Source organism: Brachyistius frenatus, unplaced genomic scaffold, assembly GCF_029030835.1.
Source record: "Brachyistius frenatus isolate BFR_SWC_R1_liver_20210118 unplaced genomic scaffold, ASM2903083v1 Contig_137, whole genome shotgun sequence".
Lineage (NCBI taxonomy): Eukaryota > Metazoa > Chordata > Actinopteri > Embiotocidae > Brachyistius > Brachyistius frenatus.
In genome coordinates, this window is record NW_027210736.1 from 352030 (window position 1) to 370143 (window position 18114).

At 43.9% G+C, this 18114-nt stretch overlaps 1 protein-coding gene across 2 annotated transcripts; it reads left to right on the forward strand.

Moving 5' to 3' along the window:
• The first annotated feature begins 1514 nt into the window (after positions 1-1514).
• smg5 (SMG5 nonsense mediated mRNA decay factor) lies at positions 1515-18073 on the forward strand. 2 transcript variants are annotated; one of them, XM_069715051.1, is made up of 22 exons: positions 1515-1573; positions 4163-4261; positions 5025-5148; positions 6329-6485; positions 6633-6722; positions 7246-7335; positions 8373-8451; positions 8539-8664; positions 8957-9025; positions 9652-9887; positions 10652-10789; positions 11057-11992; positions 12117-12286; positions 12383-12458; positions 13552-13727; positions 14419-14577; positions 14725-14784; positions 15283-15442; positions 15927-16017; positions 16143-16217; positions 16311-16449; positions 16558-18073. In XM_069715051.1, exons 3-22 carry the CDS (start codon positions 5050-5052, stop codon positions 16639-16641), a joined length of 3210 nt encoding a protein of 1069 aa, XP_069571152.1. In that variant the 5' UTR covers positions 1515-1573; positions 4163-4261; positions 5025-5049; the 3' UTR covers positions 16642-18073. The 2 variants fall into 2 exon arrangements, with proteins under 2 accessions (XP_069571152.1, XP_069571151.1); XM_069715050.1 differs by lacking the exon at positions 1515-1573 and adding an exon at positions 1905-2086.
• The last annotated feature ends 41 nt before the right edge of the window (positions 18074-18114 follow it).

Below are 18114 nucleotides of genomic sequence, written 5' to 3' on the forward strand. Positions count from 1 at the left end.
GAGCTGAGGGAGGACAGCAGACCAGATTGTTTTGGGGGGGGAGCTGTAGGGACTCAACTGAATGTAGCAAGCTTTTTAATTATCCTCATCCTCCTACAATTAATCGCCTGCAGTTCCTTCTGACTTTGGACAGAGCAGAAGAAATAAAAAAATAGCACATAATGGAAGATGCAATAGACGGAACAAGAGCAGAGAAAGGACCCACCTCAGTTTTACTTCAGATACGGTCATCAAATCCTTCTGCCTGGTTACACAATCAAGTTTGTGTGCATTTTTAATTCCAGACATATAAAACATTTAATAGAATGAACCTCCTCATCAAATAAAAGCTGGTTTTCTCTCCTCAGGCAACGTTGGTCACCTTCTTTATAATCTGTCACACAGACATCACGTCACGAGATGTATAAAAAAATTATACAATTATCAAAGCAAGCATTTCTAAAAAACAAAAAGCCCTTTTTCTGTGAATTTCTTTCGGCATTAACAGCGGATGTAAAATAATCTGATCTTTGTAGACCTCTACTGGCAGAAAGGCAGAAGTACAACAACACAGTTGCATTCTATTCTATTAATAAACAAATTTCTTGCCTTCATTAGCAGTTTCTGATTAACCCGGTGCCCTTTGAAAGGAACAAAAGACAACGGGAGGCATGCAAATTATGTTTGTGTGAATGCCAAATTGGGAACTGGAAGGAAGTGTTGTTTGTGGCATAACTCTGAGGTCATTTGCATAATACACAAGTATGACCTGGGGAGTCATTGCAGGGGAAAAAATATGTCATGAATTCTTGCTTTGTGTCTGGTTAAGATGCCTGAAGCCAGCGAAGAATTATTAAAAGAGGCCTGCTGTGCATGTTTTCATATTTTCAGGCTGCTCAGGTCTCTGCGGAGGTTGATGCTGGTTCGACCTTGAATATTTTTTTAGGTCACCGACATATTCTAATGAGAATGATTAAGTAAACAAAATACATCTACACATGAAAGTTCAGGGAACAGTTCCAGTCTGATCGAATAAGTTTCAAAATACCGGTGTGTGTAGTGACATTAAGAGATTTGTACATTATTAAGTGATGTCATAATGTTCTCACTCCACGACTTGCTTAATAGGAGACTGGAAGACAACAACAAAAACATATTCACATGCAAAACCAGCTACATGGAAAATATAATAAAGACAAAGGACACAATTTGCATACAGGATTATCACATCTGTTCTTTTCTACATCTTTAAATGTTCCTTTATATCTGTTTTTATGTCAAACACTGTATGTAATTCTCTTGCTGTGAAGCACTTTGAGCTGCATTTCTTGTATGAAAGGTGATATACATATAAAGTTTATTATTATTATTATTATTATAGAGAAACAAACCCACACAAAAAGTGAAGATTTGTTCCTCTCATCAAATATGTGCTGGTAGAAAAATCAGTGTGTTTTTAAATGTTTTGCTTTTTGTATTGAAATTTGTTTGAATTTCTAAATTGCAGGATTATGACACGGCTTTTTTTCCCGCAGGTTTTTTTTTGGCAACGGGGGATTATAGGATATCTGGCAACCCACCCAACGTAAATATCGTGAGTATGCCCTGTAATCTCGCGATATAAAGGCGGTCACTGCTTTTGATAGGAATAATGGCCGCCTTCGTAGCAATGGTTGGAACGGGGAACAACACAAGAGGCATATCAGAGCGTTTTAGCTGACCGGGAGCAACCGTAAATTACCGGGCGCCCCCCCATTCCTACCCGGTGTTCGGAACGGATGGGTAGAGGGGGTTTTCGCCAAAGGACACAAAGAAACGGAAGCGACTCGAAAGGGAAGAGGGGGGGGAAGCTAACGCTAAGCGCTTAGCTTTGGCTACCAGCACAGGTCTGTCACTGCCGGCCGGGGGGGGGGGGAGGGAGGGACCGGGGGAGGGAGGGGGGGGGGGGGACGAACCCGAGTAACCGGGACAAGGAACCGTCCGGCGGGGAGGGCTGAAGGAGACCGGAGCGTGTGAACAAAACATCTGGCCTGTTGCTAACTATGAGCGGACCGGGGCAGGACAGCGAGCCAGAGGCGAAGGTGCTTCTCATCAAGCGGCTGTACAGGCGAGTTGACGCGGACACTTTCTGTTTCAGCTCCACGAACCGGAGGGCTCGTTGGAGGCTGGTTGTGTTGGTCAGCTGTTTGCTGTTTATCACGACCGTCAGGATCCCTAAACATCCCCCGCAACACCTGTCCGCGTGACATCAGCTACATCTGACAGGTCTAGGGGGGAGGAGGAGGAGGAGGGGTGTGTGGGGGGGGGGGGGGTTTATGGCACTTTAACACATTAAAGTCCTCACAGCAGAACTTTTACAGCATTATACAGAGAAAACCCAACAATTCCCATATAAGCTATCGGAGGGAAAAACTCCCTCTTAACGGGAAGAAAAACCTCCCAAGAGGTCAGAGGTGGGCGGAGCTTCCACCGGGTTGGAGGTGAGCAGAGAGAGAAAAGGAAAGCATAGAGATCCAAAACGGCTGCACGGCCGGAGGACATCTGCAAAAAAAAAAAAAAAAAAAAAAGAAAGAACAGAAACTAGGTGAGCGAGGGGAACTGAATGGAAACGATACAGCAAAAAAAACTGTGGAGGTGGGGGTGGGGGTGGGGTAAAGCATGAAGTTAATGAGACGTAACGGTGAGATATGAGTGAATAGAGACACAACGAGGCGGCTGCAGGCTGTCAGTCAAGTCTGTTTCAGAGAAGTGAAACTGAAACGGTTGTTTTTTGTCTGCTGGTGTAACTGCTGCAGACAGAGGCTTTTACTACCAGGCAGGATTTTATTTATTCGTTACCGAGGTAACTTCAGGTTTAACTGCTTCACTACTTTGCCATATATATATATATATATATATATATATATATAAAAAAAAATACACTTCGATTTATATTCCTCTGCATCTACTATGTTTATTTCCCGTCTCTAAACTTCTATACATTTAGTAGTATTTAATGATGAGAGGAACAGAATCCAATTTTTTTGTGTGATTATGGATTAAATCAAACATCATCGCAATAATCTTTGACCGCAACAATATCGTAACACTTTCACCAAATATTTACACACTACTCTTTGAATAATAGTCATTATTATCCATGTTATTGATTTAAATGGGCAAAAGGCAAATAATAGATGATCTGGAAGAGACTTTTAAAACCAGGAGATGACAACACTTATGCCGCATTATAATATAATGATATCCAAAGTCTAAGACAAAAATCTAGTCTCATATCACGATACAATAAAATACCACTATATTGCCCCCCCCCCCCTCTCCCGTTTATTCCAGCTTTAAAACCTTTTTAAGAGTGTAGTTGTCGGTCTGATGCTGATCACCGGGGTTAAGTTTCATGGACGGGACGCTTTCCTGGTAGGAAATAACAGGAGGTGCATCGCCCTCTCTTCAAATGCACGTTCCCACCACGGCACCGGGATACATATATCGCCATGGTAACTCGCGCTTCTGCAGACCTCACCTCGTCGAGATCACGGATCAGAAACGCATCAAAAGCGGCACCTCACTGATTAATCGGCTCTCTCCAAACATCGCGTCGTCGAGACCGACTGATGCACTAAAGCCTGAAAATAAAAAGAAGTTTAAAATCGTCGTATTGCGCCATAAGAAAAGACATCAAAATCTATAACCTGACTTTATACATCTGTAAACTCATCACATCTATAGAACACATTTAATATTCATAGTTGGATGTGCTCTAATGTTGGAGCGGTGATTATTAAGGGCGGCACGGTGGTGCAGTGGTTAGCACTGTCGCCTCACAGCGAAAAGGTTCTGGGTTAGAATCCGGTCCTGGGCCTTTCTGTGCGGAGTTTGCATGTTCTCCCTGTGCTTGCGTGGGTTCTCTCCGGGTTCTCCGGCTTCCTCCCATCATCCAAAACATGCACCCCAGGTTAGTTGGCGCCGTGGTCGTGGCAGCCTGTTGCGGGATGCTGCTGTAGCGAAAGAATTTCCCCTCAGGGATTAATAGAGTACAATAAAAAAATTAGACGCCTCTTAACTCACACACTTGGCCATCCTTCCTGCGTTTGGCAGCTTCTTTTGTTTTTGCCTTGATTATGTTTTTAACTTTACATACTTTACCCCCTCCTCCTCCTCCTCCTCCTCCTCGTCGCTAACCCAGGGCCGTGGTGGAGTCGGTGCACAAGCTGGACGTCATCATTGGCGGCAAATCGTCCTACAGGGAAGTCTTCAAGCCGGAGAACATCAGCCTTCGCAACAAGTACGTCCAGCTGTCTCGTGTGTGTGTGTGTGTGTGTGTGTGTGTGTGTGTGTGTGTGTGTGTGTGTGTGTGTGTGTGTGTGTGTGTGTGTGTGTGTGTGTTGAACTGGCAGGAGGCTGTTACGTTCGATCAGCGCATTATTTAGTTTATAAAAACTAGAAGATTTAGCATTTGAGAGACGGAAGAAAGTTTGATTCTGAAATATTGATTTGTTTTTATATTTTGTTTTATTCATTGCTCTTATTTTTTGTCTAAACTAATAATTTCTTATCCATCTTATTTCTTGTACGTATTTGTCCATTTTGTTCATATTGTTTGCACCTTTTAGTTTTTCTATGCTGCTGTGACGACTAAATTTCCCCACCGTGGGATTAATAAAGTCTAAATCTATATTCATCACATTTTCATGCTCGTGTTTACTCGTATGTTTAAGTGTGTGTGTGTGAAAATCTGTCTGTTAAATGTGAGACTGGTGATTATACAAATAATAATGCCTTCATATTGTGTTATATAGATCCACTTCATCATAAACATAGAAACCAGCCGTGTAATTTTTGTTCGGGATCCAAAAACGATTCTATAAACACCTGTTATTGTAGATAAAATCTCAAATCAGATTTTTCTCTATATTTCATCAGCGCCGTCCCTCCACCCCCTCTGAGCTCAGAGGAGAGAGGAGACAAGGTCTCAGACAAGGTGACCCGACCTCCTCCTGAATGTGTTCATGCATCATCTACATCTTCTTCTCTTTCTGTGTCTTCAGGCTGCGGGAGCTCTGTGTGAAGCTGATGTTCCTCCACCCCGTCGACTACGGCCGCAAGGCCGAGGAGCTGCTGTGGAGGAAGGTTTACTACGAGGTCATCCAGGTCATCAAGACCAACAAGAAGGTAAATGACCCCTCAGCTGTGGAAAAAAAAAAAAAAAAAAACTCTTCTCTGCTTGTGTTTTTTATTTCCTCTCGTTAGCTGGCTCGACACCGTCGCCTCCACTTAAAGGTCGACTCCGCCGTGACATTTTACGCCAGTGACCATGTAAAATGGCAAATATGATGCATGGCTGGTCTCATTGGAAGTCAAACCCTTTAAAAATAGCCCTTTGCTCTGCTGTTCGATCAACACCAGGAAACGAGCATCACTGCCCTTTAATTCGAGGCTGAAAATCTCATTTTAATCAGCTTTGGCCAAAATAACATTGACACAAACACGAAGTGTTATTCAGATGTTTTGGAACTTAAAGCTGCAATAATCAATATAATTAGATCCACAATTTATCTAATGACTCATTGATAAACTTAGAGATATTTGTCAGTTGAATCTTTTGGCTTTTAGAGATTTGCAGCGAGTTTCAGCTCAAATGTTCAGACACAACTTTACTATTTGGTTGTTTCTGCTCAACCGGCTCAGATAGTGACTCGCTGGTGAACGCAGCTTATTTAGTAGCTAAAGAGACCAAAATCAGAGCTGAAAGACTGTAAAACTTGGACCTCAATTCATTAAGTGGCCAGAAACACAACTATAACGACGTTTGTGTGACAGCAAGTTGTGGTGATGATATCAGCGTTGTGTTGTCGGCGAGCTTCAGCAAAAATCTGTTATAGCAGCTTGAACAGGTTTTTTTTTATAATTCTCGTCCTAATCGTTTTGTAAAATGTAAGAAATGTCATCTTTTAAAAACAACTTTTTGCTCATAACATTTTAACTTATTTGTCAGTTTTAATCTTGTGTGTTTTTCGAGTGTTTGTATTTCTTTTTGTCTTCGGTGTTTCTGAGTTGCTTGTCATTGATTGTGCTGCTGCACATCATCACGTGCAAAAATTGTCCTACGTTTTGTTGAGGCAAGTTTATTTGTAGAGAACATTTCAGCAACAAGGCAATTAATTCAAAGTGCTTTACATAAAACCATTAAAACCCTCAAAACACAAGGCAAAAGGAAAAACAATTAAGAACAAGTGATTAAAACGGTCATTAAAACATTTTTTTTTTTTTTTTATTTAGAGCCTTTTTTTCCCCCCTATGTGGTTCTTCTGGTCATTTTTCTGATGTCCGGGCTTCACTGTCTCTTCTCCAGCACATCCACAGCCGCAGCGCTCTGGAGTGCGCCTACCGCACGCACCTGATCGCCGGCGTGGGTTTCTACCAACACCTGCTGCTCTACATCCAGTCCCACTACCAGCTGGAGCTGCAGGACTGCATCGACTGGACCCACGTCACCGACCCGCTCATCGGTCAGACGCAAAGCTCTCTTGTTCTCCGTTGTTACGTAAACTCTAAGTCTTTTTTTTTTTTTTTTTTTTTGGGGAGGAAGTGAGTCGGCTTAAATGCTTGAAATGCTAAAAAAAAAAAAAAAAGCATTGTGTAATTGTTCCCAACAGGCCGAAAGAAACCGGTGTCGGCCACCACCAAGGAGATGGAGTGGGCACAGATGGCCTGTCATCGCTGTCTGGTGTACCTCGGAGATCTGGGTAATGAAGACATCCTCGTCAAATAAGTCATTAATTCATCTCAGCCTGTAGAGGTGTGTGTGTGTGTGTGTGTGTGTGTGTGTGTGTGTGTGTGTGTGTGTGTGTGTGTGTGTGTGTGTGTGTGTGTGTGTGTGTGTGTGTGTGTGTGTGTGTGTGTGTTGAACTGGCAGGAGGCTGTTCGGTCGGTTAACACGTTCGATCGGCGCATTATTTAGTTTATAAAAACTAGAAGATTTAGCATTTGAAAGACGGAAGAAAGTTTGATTCTGAAATATTGATTTGTTGTGTATTTATTCATTGCTCTTATTTTTGTCTAAACTAATAATTTCTTATCCATCTTATTTCTTGTACGTATTTGTCCATTTTGTTCATATTGTTTGCACCTTTTAGTTTTTCTATGCTGCTGTGACGACTAAATTTCCCCACCGTGGGATTAATAAAGTCTAAATCTATATTCATCACATTTTCATGCTCGTGTTTACTCGTATGTTTACCGTTATTTTTCACGTGGCTTCCTCCTCAGCGCGCTACCAGAACGAGCTGGCCGGCGTGGAGGCCGAGCAGCTGGCCGAGCGCTTCTACCACCAGGCCCTGTCCGTTATGCCCCACGTAGGTGAGTGACTGCAGGGGAACGTTTCCCAGCAGCTGGCCACGCTGCTGCTTACTGCGGTTGCACAGGACGCATGATGAAAAACAACAGACGTGTTTTGTTTCTGAAAATGTTTTAAATGCTTTCGTTTTTTTGTTGTTGTTGTTTTTTTTTATAGCGACAACAACAACAAAATGTTAAAATCCAGTTGTTTCATTTTGTGAGAGAAAGTGATGTTTACGTTGCAAAATAACATTTTGGGAAATGCGCCTTGTTTCAGAAGAGCCATACGGTAAATAATGGAAGCTTAGTTTATAGTTTTAACAACTAAACGTGGGGAAACACCTAGAGGAGCGTCTGAAGTCAGCAGAATATCCAACTGTTTCTCTCCAAAATATCTGTTTCGTTCTCTTCGGCGCCTCTTGTGGTGATAAGCGGTTACTGCAGCTGTGTTTTTAGACCATGACATCAGTCAGTTGGCAGTTTTAAGAGCGAGTCTATAGCGTGATATGGAAAATCTGTAAGATTTTTCAATTTCTAAAGAGTTAAACTGAGGTAACTGGTTGCTTGTTGTTACCCATGAATCATAGTCGTGTTTGTAGTTAAGTTCATGTTTAAAATTGAGTCAGCGGTATCGTTCCTTCCTGTTTCTGTTTCCAGATGGAGCTGCGGTGTCTTCTCAAATATCTGACATCATTTCAGGCTTCACTTGATGTTTCTGTTATTAAATCAGTGCCAATAAATGACGCGTCCAAAGAGTGAGGAAGTCTGTTTGTGATCTCTAAATACCAGAACATCGTCTCCTGATACCTCCTTATAAAAACTCTGAACATTTAAGGAGCGATAAATACACCTGAAATCAATCAGCTGTGTGCAAAGTATTCCTAAATATTGATACAAATAATTTATTTGTGTCTTAAAAGCTTTGCCTCATATCACTGCGATATTTTGACACGCGATCTTTATTTTTTTTTTTTTTTACAGATTTATCAATGAACATTCGCCTCAGTCCACTTTTACATGACTCCAAAAATAAAAGTTTTCTTTCTCTACGTTTGCAGGAATGCCTTTTAACCAACTGGGTACGCTGGCCGGGAGCAAGTTCTACAACGTTGAAGCCACCTACTACTACCTACGCTGGTAAAACAGAGCGTCAGTGTGCGGGTTTAGAAGTTCAACCAGTTCGGGTTTTCAAAGTCTTTTAACAGACGTGTCGTTTATCCTCAGCATCCAATCAGAGGCTCCCTTTGAGGGCGCCTACGGCAACCTGAAGCGGCTGTTCGACAAAGCAGCCAAGATGTACCACCAGGTGAAGAAGCAGGAGATGAAGAAGCTGTCGCCGTCTCGGCAAAGGTGAGGAGGACAAATCACTCCGACTTCCTGTTGAGTGTTACGACACACTTACGGGCCAATTCAGGTTTATTACTGTTCGTGTGTTTTATTTTTGCTTTTGTTCTTCTGGTCCTTGTTTATTTTGTTCGATTTCCTGCAAATTAAAATGATCTCCTCTGATGTTCAGTTTTTGATGTTGGAAACTGGTAAATGTTTTCCTGAGGTGTTTCTGTTTTACCTCATTTTGCCTCTAACATGAAAACACCGTAAATATTCTAATTATTGCTGTAAAATTCTTTCTTTTTTTCTGCAGATCCAAAGACATGAAGCGTCTCCTGGTGAGCTTCATGTACCTGCAGAGCCTCCTGCAGCCCAAGAACAGGTCAGTGCTGCCGCCAGCATTTTAAATGTAACGTCCACAGTGGAATTAATCCTTTTGTTTTACTGTATTTGACCCATTTGATTAGTTTATAGGGGTGAGAATCACCAGAGGCGCCTCGATAAGGAGCCATATGTTGTGATTTCATACCTTTTTTTTCAACTGCAAATTATCCCCCCAAAGACAAACTGAGTTAACTTCTGTTTTAACCACAGGCCTGTCAATCAAACAGACACGCCCCCAAAACCAGGTCTTCTTGAATCTTCTTTTCTAATGAATGAGGGATTATTTTCAGATGGACCTCCAGAAAACTAATAAGAAGGAGTGACTTTAGCTAACAACGGTTTATCTAATAAAATAATGTTTTCTGCGTTCATCTCAGTCCAATCATATTTATTGTAGACTGAGCAGCACGGTCATAAAATGTATATGCAGCTGACAAATTCATTTATACAATAAAATACTGATACTCGGTATCTGTGACATCAATGAGATATTGTGCAAAATATCACAACACTATGTTGTCTCTATTTTAATTTTTTTCCTCATTCAACTACTGTTTACACCAGAAAAAAGTATTTCATATGTTTATTTAACAAATTCCCCTCCCCCCGTCTGTCTGAGTGCAGCCTGATGGAGACGGAGCTGACGTCGCTGTGCCAGTCGGTGCTGGAGGACTTCAACCTGGTGCTCTTCTACCTGCCGGCACCGACACACGGTGGCGCTCACCACCCCCCCAGCGAGGAGGAGGAGGAGCAGCAGCAGCTGCAGCACGCCGACAGCTCCTGTCCTGTACTGCCCGACACCCTCGTCTTCAAGATGGTGGTCACGTGTCTGATGGTGGTGCACAGCCTTAAGAGAGGAGGTTGGTGTTGGTGTGATGTGAACAACTGTAGTTTCGAGATTATTGACCGAAGAAGAAGAAGAACAATAGCCAGAATGGATTCTGTTTTCGGGCTGCTGTGCAGATAACTAATTAATGTCCACACTAAAACTGTCCATGTTTCTCACCATCATAAGAGGAAATGTAATGGATTCACTCCCAAACTGAAATTTGGACACTAGCTTGAAGTTGTACTAGTATGCAGTTTTTTTTTTTTTTTTTTTTTTTAAAGTACATCTTCAGGTCGATTAATGGCACACTTGTTTTTAATCATTGATTTTTTTTTTTGGAGGGGCCGTTAGAAATGTTTTTAAAACTTTTTAGTGGTGTAATCAGTCTTTCCAGGAAATCAATATTTGCAAAAGCTTGCAAGTTTGTAAAATTCCTGCAATTTTTCTGCAAAAAATGTGGTCGAGAGAAGCTTTTAGAAAGTCTTTGTAACATAAATTAATTTAAGATAAGATTAGAACTAAAATATTTCTTTGTGCAGCATGCTTATAATGAAAGGAAGTGATACCTGCTTAAAAAGAAAAGAAGAAAAAAAAATGTACCCCTTAATTTGCAATTTCTTCTAATTGGTGCAAAAAAACTTACTTAAAACTGGACAAATTTAATTGTGATTTTTTTTTTTTTTTTTTTTTGGGGGGGGGGGTATTTTTGATCACAACAAACGCACAAAAAGCACCTGGAAGGACTCCATCCAGGAAAAATACACTTCCTTCACTCGTGTTTTTTTGTGTCTGCAGGGTCGAAGCAGTACAGCGCGTCCATAGCGTTCACGCTGGCGCTGTTCTCCCACCTCGTCAACCACGTCAACATCCGTCTGCAGGCGGAGCTGGAGGAGGCGGAGAGCCAGGTGCCTCCGCTTCACACCGACGCCGCAGGTCAGGAGAAAGAAATCCTCACAAATGAAGCTGCGTGGCTCAAAAACAGACTCGAGCCAACATCATCGATATGAAGCAATGTGTCTGATTTCATCCTGATCTGCAACAGCTTTTAGGATTAAAGTGCCTGTTTTCATGCTTTTAAAATGATCTTTTGTCTAAGAACAGTTTAAAGATGAACACGCGTACTCTGTCAGGACTAACCTGCTGGACAACATTTCATTTCTTTAGTGAAATATGTTCCAATATTTCCCTCCTCTCCTCCAGATGACCCGGAGACGAGGGATTCGTCCGCTCCGCCGCCGGATCGCTCCGACGAGAGGCCTCTTCAGAACGGCTCCCTGGAGCGCGAGGACGAGGAGGACAAGGACGAAGACAGCTGCGAGAGGGGCGGAGCCACCAAGCACGGCAGCGCGGAAGACCAGCAGGAGAAACAGCGGCAGAAGAAGAAGTACGCCCGCCTCTCTCGACTCCGCCGACGGCGCTGCGCTCACAAGGACGGCCGAGGAGAGGACGAGAGCGACCTGAGCGAGGGCTTCGAGAGCGAGGAGGAGGAGGAGGAGGATGAAGAAAGGAGGGGGCGTGCCGACTCAACAAGTGGGACGACGACGACGACGACGGCGGCGGAGACTCCCATTAATCCTTTGCCTGTCACCAAGGAGACGAAGAGAGACCCGCTGGGCGAGGAGGCCGGCTGGGAGAGCGGCTCCGAGGAGGAGGAGGAGGAGGAAGAAGAAGGAGGGACGGCGTTCGACGTGGAGACCGACTCGGACATGAACAGCCAGGAGTCTCGCTCCGACCTGGAAGACATGGACGACGCGGAGAACTCGGACAACCTGGAGGGCCAGGCCCGGGAGCAGCAGGACGAGGAGGAAGAGGAAGAGCGACCGAAGGAGGAAGTAGGAGAGCGGGACGGCGACGGCGACGCGCCTCCGACCACCAACGGGCCGCTGACGCCCAGCGACGCCAGCATCAGCAGCAACCTGCAGGCCATGTCGTCGCAGCTCTTCCAGGCCAAGCGCTGCTTCCGCCTGGCGCCCACCTTCAGCAACATGCTGCTGAGGCCTCAGGCCTCCTCTTCCTCCTCGGGGATCCCCACCCCCACCGACACCTCCGCTCCCCCCTCACAAGAGACTCCGCCTCCTCCCGAGGATTCTCCCTGTGACATCAACCCTGGTACTGCCAACGGAACCAATGAAAATGGTAACGTACTTTTTTTTTTACATTTTATTTTTATATATATATATTTTTTTTTTCATTTTATTTCACAATGAGAGTAAAAACGTAGTTTTTCTCGTCTGAATCTTCCTCTCGCCTCCGTCTCCAGACGTGGACTCTGAGTCGGAGGGCAGTCAACACAGCACTCAGTCAGTACACAGTGAAAAGACCCTCCTGGAGAAGCTGGAGATCCTGACCAATCAGGGGCTGATCCAGGTGGTGAAGGTCTTTGTGGATTGGCTGAGGACAAACACCGACATCATCCTCATGTGTGCGCAGGTGAGATCACAGATTTTCCTGCTCAGCTGATGAAACGGTTATTTATTTCTTTTTGTTGAGTTTATTCAACGAACTGATCGCCGGTTGTCTCTGCAGAGTTCTCAGAGTCTGTGGAACCGTCTGTCCGTGCTGCTCAACCTGCTGCCAGACGGCAGCAAGATGCTCGAGGCCGGTGAGTTACCGGTTTATTCTCCTCACACCAGCAGTCGGGGTTTTAATTCTCACCGAGCTTCATTCAAGAAAACAATTTTATTCATAGCTTTGATATCTCTTAACCCTTAGAGCAAGTTAAGTTATTATCACACACATAATAACAAGATATCTGTACCGACAATATTTTATGGTTGGATACATGTACAAATTTTATATGACGAAAGTACTGTTTTTTCTTGGTATAAAAGCCAATATACAAAATTTCTAAGTGTTATTAAGTTAAATGATGAAAGATTGAGATAGCCGAGACCGTGCTGAAAAAAACAGGATCTAGCATGAATGGTTAGAAACTATAATGAACAAGATGTGAGATTAACAGTGAAGGTTGTGAAATATTCTGAGAAGAGCCTCTTGGGTTCAAACTACTTTATTTCTGAGAGTCTGGATTGTTTTTTGTTTTTTTGACAGTTAGTAAAAGACAAGAAAATAAATGAATCACAAACTTCTCTTGAAGTCGGCAGGTCATCATGTACGTCACTAGCGAGCGGAAAATGTCATTTTCTGGTAGTTTGTTTGATTTTTCATTTTGAAAAGTTACAGATTTAAATTCAAAGTTCAAAGAAATAAAAGTGTTTTTGTTCCCGTGGAGGAAAACTGAATCTGAGACTCGTACGACACGTCTGGAACATTTATTCATTTCCTTCGTACCGAAAACAAGATTTCACATATAAAGAAATCTTAGTGAAGGCGACACGTTCTCTTCAATCGGTCGTATGAGCCTCGTGGCGTTCTTGCATGAAGCCGATCGACTAAATGGGAAAACAAATCCATTCAATCGCCAAAGAAAAACAGGATCTGAAGGAAATTGGAGGCCGTTTTCGTGCATTTAATGTGACGATGATTATTGACGTACACTCACTTCACAAACAGTTCGAACTCTCATCTCTCGCACTTCATCGTCGTGTGATTCACTCCGATGACTCCAGTCGGTTTATTAATTTACCCGTGTGTGTGTGTGTGTGTGTGTGTGTGTGTGTGTGTGTGTGTGTGTGTGTGTGTGTGTGTGTGTGTGTGTGTGTGTGTGTGTGTGTGTGTGTGTGTGTGTGTTGCAGAGCTCGGTCTGACGGCGGAGGTGACGGAGCTGTTAAACGAGTGCGAGCAGCCCGGTCTGGTCCAGAGTCTGCTGCTGCCCGAGGATCTGGCTCTGAGGCACCTGCCGGCTCTCAGCGTGGCTCACCGCCGCCTCGATTTCACCCGCCGCAACCCCTCCCTCAGCCCCCTGCAGGAGGTACACACACACACACACACACACACACACACACACACACACACACACACACACACACACACACAGGTCTGCTGTTCAAATTACAACTTTTTACTGTACAAACATGACTTTTTTTTTTTAAATTTTGGCCTCGTCCACACAGCTACTCTGAATTCGCATAGAAATGGACATTTGTGTGTTATTTTAATGATATTTCTACTATTTTACAGCATTAATCACAGATTTAATGAAATTAACTCAATAAGAGTTGAGCTGAAGTCATATTTGATGGTTTCCTTGTTTACGCTGTTTTTCTTTGTGAAGTGAATATTTTTAGATTTTAAACTGTTGGTTTGATCACCTTGTATTTTACAAATCAAACAATTAACTAATGAACTGAGAAAATCAACCTGCAGATAAATCAAACGAAAACAAAACTGCAGATGACTAAATCGGAGCGAGTCCTCGTCTCTGTTTGTGAAACACGATGTTCTTCACCATCTGCACTGTGAAGATGTGTGAAAACGGTCCACTCAGAAAAGAAAGACGTTCTCTACACCGTTTATTATGTACTTCATTTATGTAGAAACATAGAAATAAAAAGACCTGTGAAGTTGATTTGTCCAATAAAATATTATCAAATTAAACATCTCTGATGTAAAAAAGCTTTTTTTTAAAGCACTGAAACGTTTTGTTTTTTTTCCTCTCGCAGTGTGCCGTGCGAGTGTGTTGCATTCGCAGTTTTGGCCACTTCCTCACAAATCTCCAAGGCAACGTGCTGCACTTCAACCCGGAGGCGGGCATCTTCACCAGCATCAGCCAGTCGGAGCAGGACAATCTGGTGCAGCAGGCCAAGGCCCAGTTCCGAATGGTGAGTGACGTCTGAACGGAGCAGGGGGAACCGAAAGGAACCAGAGGAAGGGAGAGGGGGGGGGGGGGGGTGTTACGTAACTGAAAATGTTTAAATAATGACCTGGAAACTGAGAAAAGTCTGATGTCCGTTGATCTTTGTGTCCAGGCTGAAGAGGAGGCCCGTAGGAACCGCCTGATGAGGGACATGGCTCAGCTTCGCCTGCAGGTGTTCATCACCCCTCCGACCGTTTACACGCTTTGTGCTTTCCCCTTTTAAAAAAAAAAAAAAAAAAAAAACACGCTGTCTAAAGGGACGTAAAAAAAAATTAGTATAGACACTCCACACCTAAGTTAGCCTTTTTTTTTTAAATTTTTATAGAGCATCTATTAATCTCCCTGCAGTTTGAGCTGTGGCAGCTAGAGGGCAGTGTTGAGTGTGGATTAAACAACATCAAAGGAATTGGCTCTGCAGTTCGAATTACAACTTCTTACTGTACAAACATGACTTTTTTTGGGGGGGAAGGTGGGGCTCATCCACATTTATAGTAACACAGCAGGACACAGAAATGGACGTTCCTGTGTTATTTTAATAAGATTGCTACTATTGTTCAACATTTATACCAGATTTAATGATACAAGCTCAACAATTAAGATCTGAAATAATATTCGATGGTTTCATCGATGAGATTTGAGTTCGTGTTTTATGTTTGTTTCCTGCCTGCAGTTGGAGGTGTCGCAGCTAGAGGGCAGCCTTCAGCAGCCCAAAGCGCAGTCGTCCATGTCGCCCTACCTGGTGCCGGACGCAGCGGCTCTCTGCCAGCACCTGAACCTCATCCGCCAGCTGGCTGGCAGCGGCTGCTTCATCATCATCATCCCGCGGACAGGTCGGTGCACCGCTCCCTGTTTGTGTCACACGCACACACACACACACACACTTTTTTTGTTTATTAAACTCATAAAGTTACTTGACATCTTGCATTCGACAGAAAATATATTAACATACAAATGTTTGACTTCCCTTGTCACCTTTTTCATGTCTGCTGCAGTACATTAGAGTAACATTGAGTAAAACCTTTAGAGGACATACCGACGACAGACCCACAAATTCACTGTCGGTGATTAAAATGTTTAAATAATTGTTTAAATAGTTTATCGAGCAAATCAAAATGACAAATATCTGTTAATTTCAGACACTCAAATATGAGGATTTTTTTTTTGTCCTTTTTGCAGCGAGATTTGTTTCTCGAGTTCTTCAAACACACAATAGATATTTTTCACAAGCTTTCATCGACATCAAATCTCGATATTCCCGATACGTTTTTAATAGTGATTAAACGATTTGCTGACGTGACTGTTTTCCTGTTGCAGTGATTGACGGACTCGACCGGTTGAAGAAGGAGAACGCCGGTGCGAGGGACGGCATCCGCTTCCTGGAGTCTGAGTTTCGCAAAGGCAACAGGTGGGTGGAGTCAGACGTGTGGTGCTTTGGTGCTTCTGTGTTGTTGTTGTTGTTGGTGGTGGTTTTTTTGGGAGAATAAAGCTCGCTTTTATCTTTTTTATAACGAGGATTTCTTCCATCCGTAGGTACATCCGCTGCCAGAAGGAGTCGGGTCGGAGTTTCGAAAGAGACAAACTGAAACGTCAGGATGTGGAAGCCTGGTGAGCTCCCCGCTTCTCCTTCTTCTGTTTAAACGCTCTCGGGATGAATATTACATCAAATTTCACATTTTTGTTTTTTTAACCGTTTTCCAGGCATCTGTACAAGATGGTGGACAGCTGCCGTCAGCTGACGGTCTCCCAGAGCAACGGAGACGAAGACACAGCCGGCATGGTGACCATCCTGACGGGCCACCAGGTGGAGGAGCTCTGCGCTCAGTCGGCAGCGATGAAGGTCGGTAACATGTTCGTGTAGAAGTTCAGGGTTAGCTTTGTACTTCCTGTTTGTTTTATTTATTTGTTTGTTTGTTTGTTTGTCTTTCTTTCTTTCTTCTGGTCCCAGGCGGCGGTCCAGGCGGCCAGCTCGGCGGGCATGGAGCTGAAGAACATCATGGACTTCTACCGTCAGTGGAAGGAGATCGGCTGAGGGGTCGACGGGGGAGGGGCCGGCTGTCGGCGCCGCGAACAGCTGATCGATCACAACACTCGCTCCCTCTCTCTCTCTCTCTCTCTCTCTCTCTCTCTCTCTCTCTCTCTCTCTCTCTCTCTCTCTCTCCCACTCTTTTGCTCTTGTGTGTATCCGCGTCTCCGAAAAAACAACTCGAATCGGAGAGTTAAGAAGCTCAGAGAGGCTGGAAAAGGTTTAAAAAACACAAACAAAAAAACAACAACAAATACACAAAGAAAAGAGAAACGGCAGGGGGGGGAGGGGCGCGATAAGAAACGGCAGATGATCTCCCACCTCCCTGATCCTAAACGTGAAGAGCGACCCCTGGTGGTCGGGGTGAGGAGACGCTGCGGAAAAAGACGCTACGCAAATTTTGAAGTGCCCCTGGTTCACTCCCTAACCAGGAATACACTGTATATGTTAGCAGAGTACATACTTGTTGAGAGAAACCACACACACACACACACACACACACACACACACACACACACACACACACACACACACACACACACACACTCGCTCAGACGAGTCCATGTAGATGTTTAGAGCAGCGGTTTAGATTCCCTCCTCCCCCCCTTTTCCATTCAGTCTGTGCTTGAGGGCGGAGGACGCTGCGAGTCCGGCCGGGCTGCGTGGGTTTTTTTGCCGGAGTGTATGACGACATCTTTCGGGGACGGAGGACACGCCCCCTCCGTCCCACCTGACACTCATGGTTTCACAAAGCCGGCGTCTCGTAGCTCACGGGGGCCTCCGGAGGGGGAAAAGAGTCGAGGACGAAAAAAAAAAAGGTGTAAACGTCTCCGGGATCGGTTTTTACTTTCCTCTGTGGCTTTATTATTTTTTTTTTGGGGGGGGGGGGTTCTTTATTTTGCGGTGTACTTTTTGTGACCAGTGACTTATTGTATTGTGCTATCTGTAGGAGAAAAGGAAAAAAAAAAAAAAAAAACATTAGACAGGTTTCGCCCTGTTAAAATAAGGTTTCAATTTGGATTTTATTTTTGTACCCGAATGTTGTTTATTTTGCTTTTTTGTAAGCTGAATCTGAATGATATATGCAAAAATGTTTAAGGGGGGAAAGGGAAGGTGGTCGTCGTTGATCCGCTGAAGGAGTCCCTCGGAGAGGAAAAAAAGAAGCCTAAAAATTTATTTATGGAGGCGTCACGTTGGAGGGAAGGAGGACGGCGGAGGCTTCCTGTCGTTAAGAAAAAACAAAAAAAACAGGGGGGGGGGGTGTCGCCGGATTCTCCCCGAGGATTGTAGGTTGTGTTTGGGCCCCTGTGAACTCCTAAAATGTGTCCCATCTCCATCACCATCTCCATAGTGACTGTCCCATCATGCACAGTGCAAAAAGAAAACCAGTATATGTGTGTGTGGCCATGCATTGAACAATAAAGACAAACTCATATGACTTCTCTCCTCCTATCGGTCCGCTGCACTACATGAACCTTT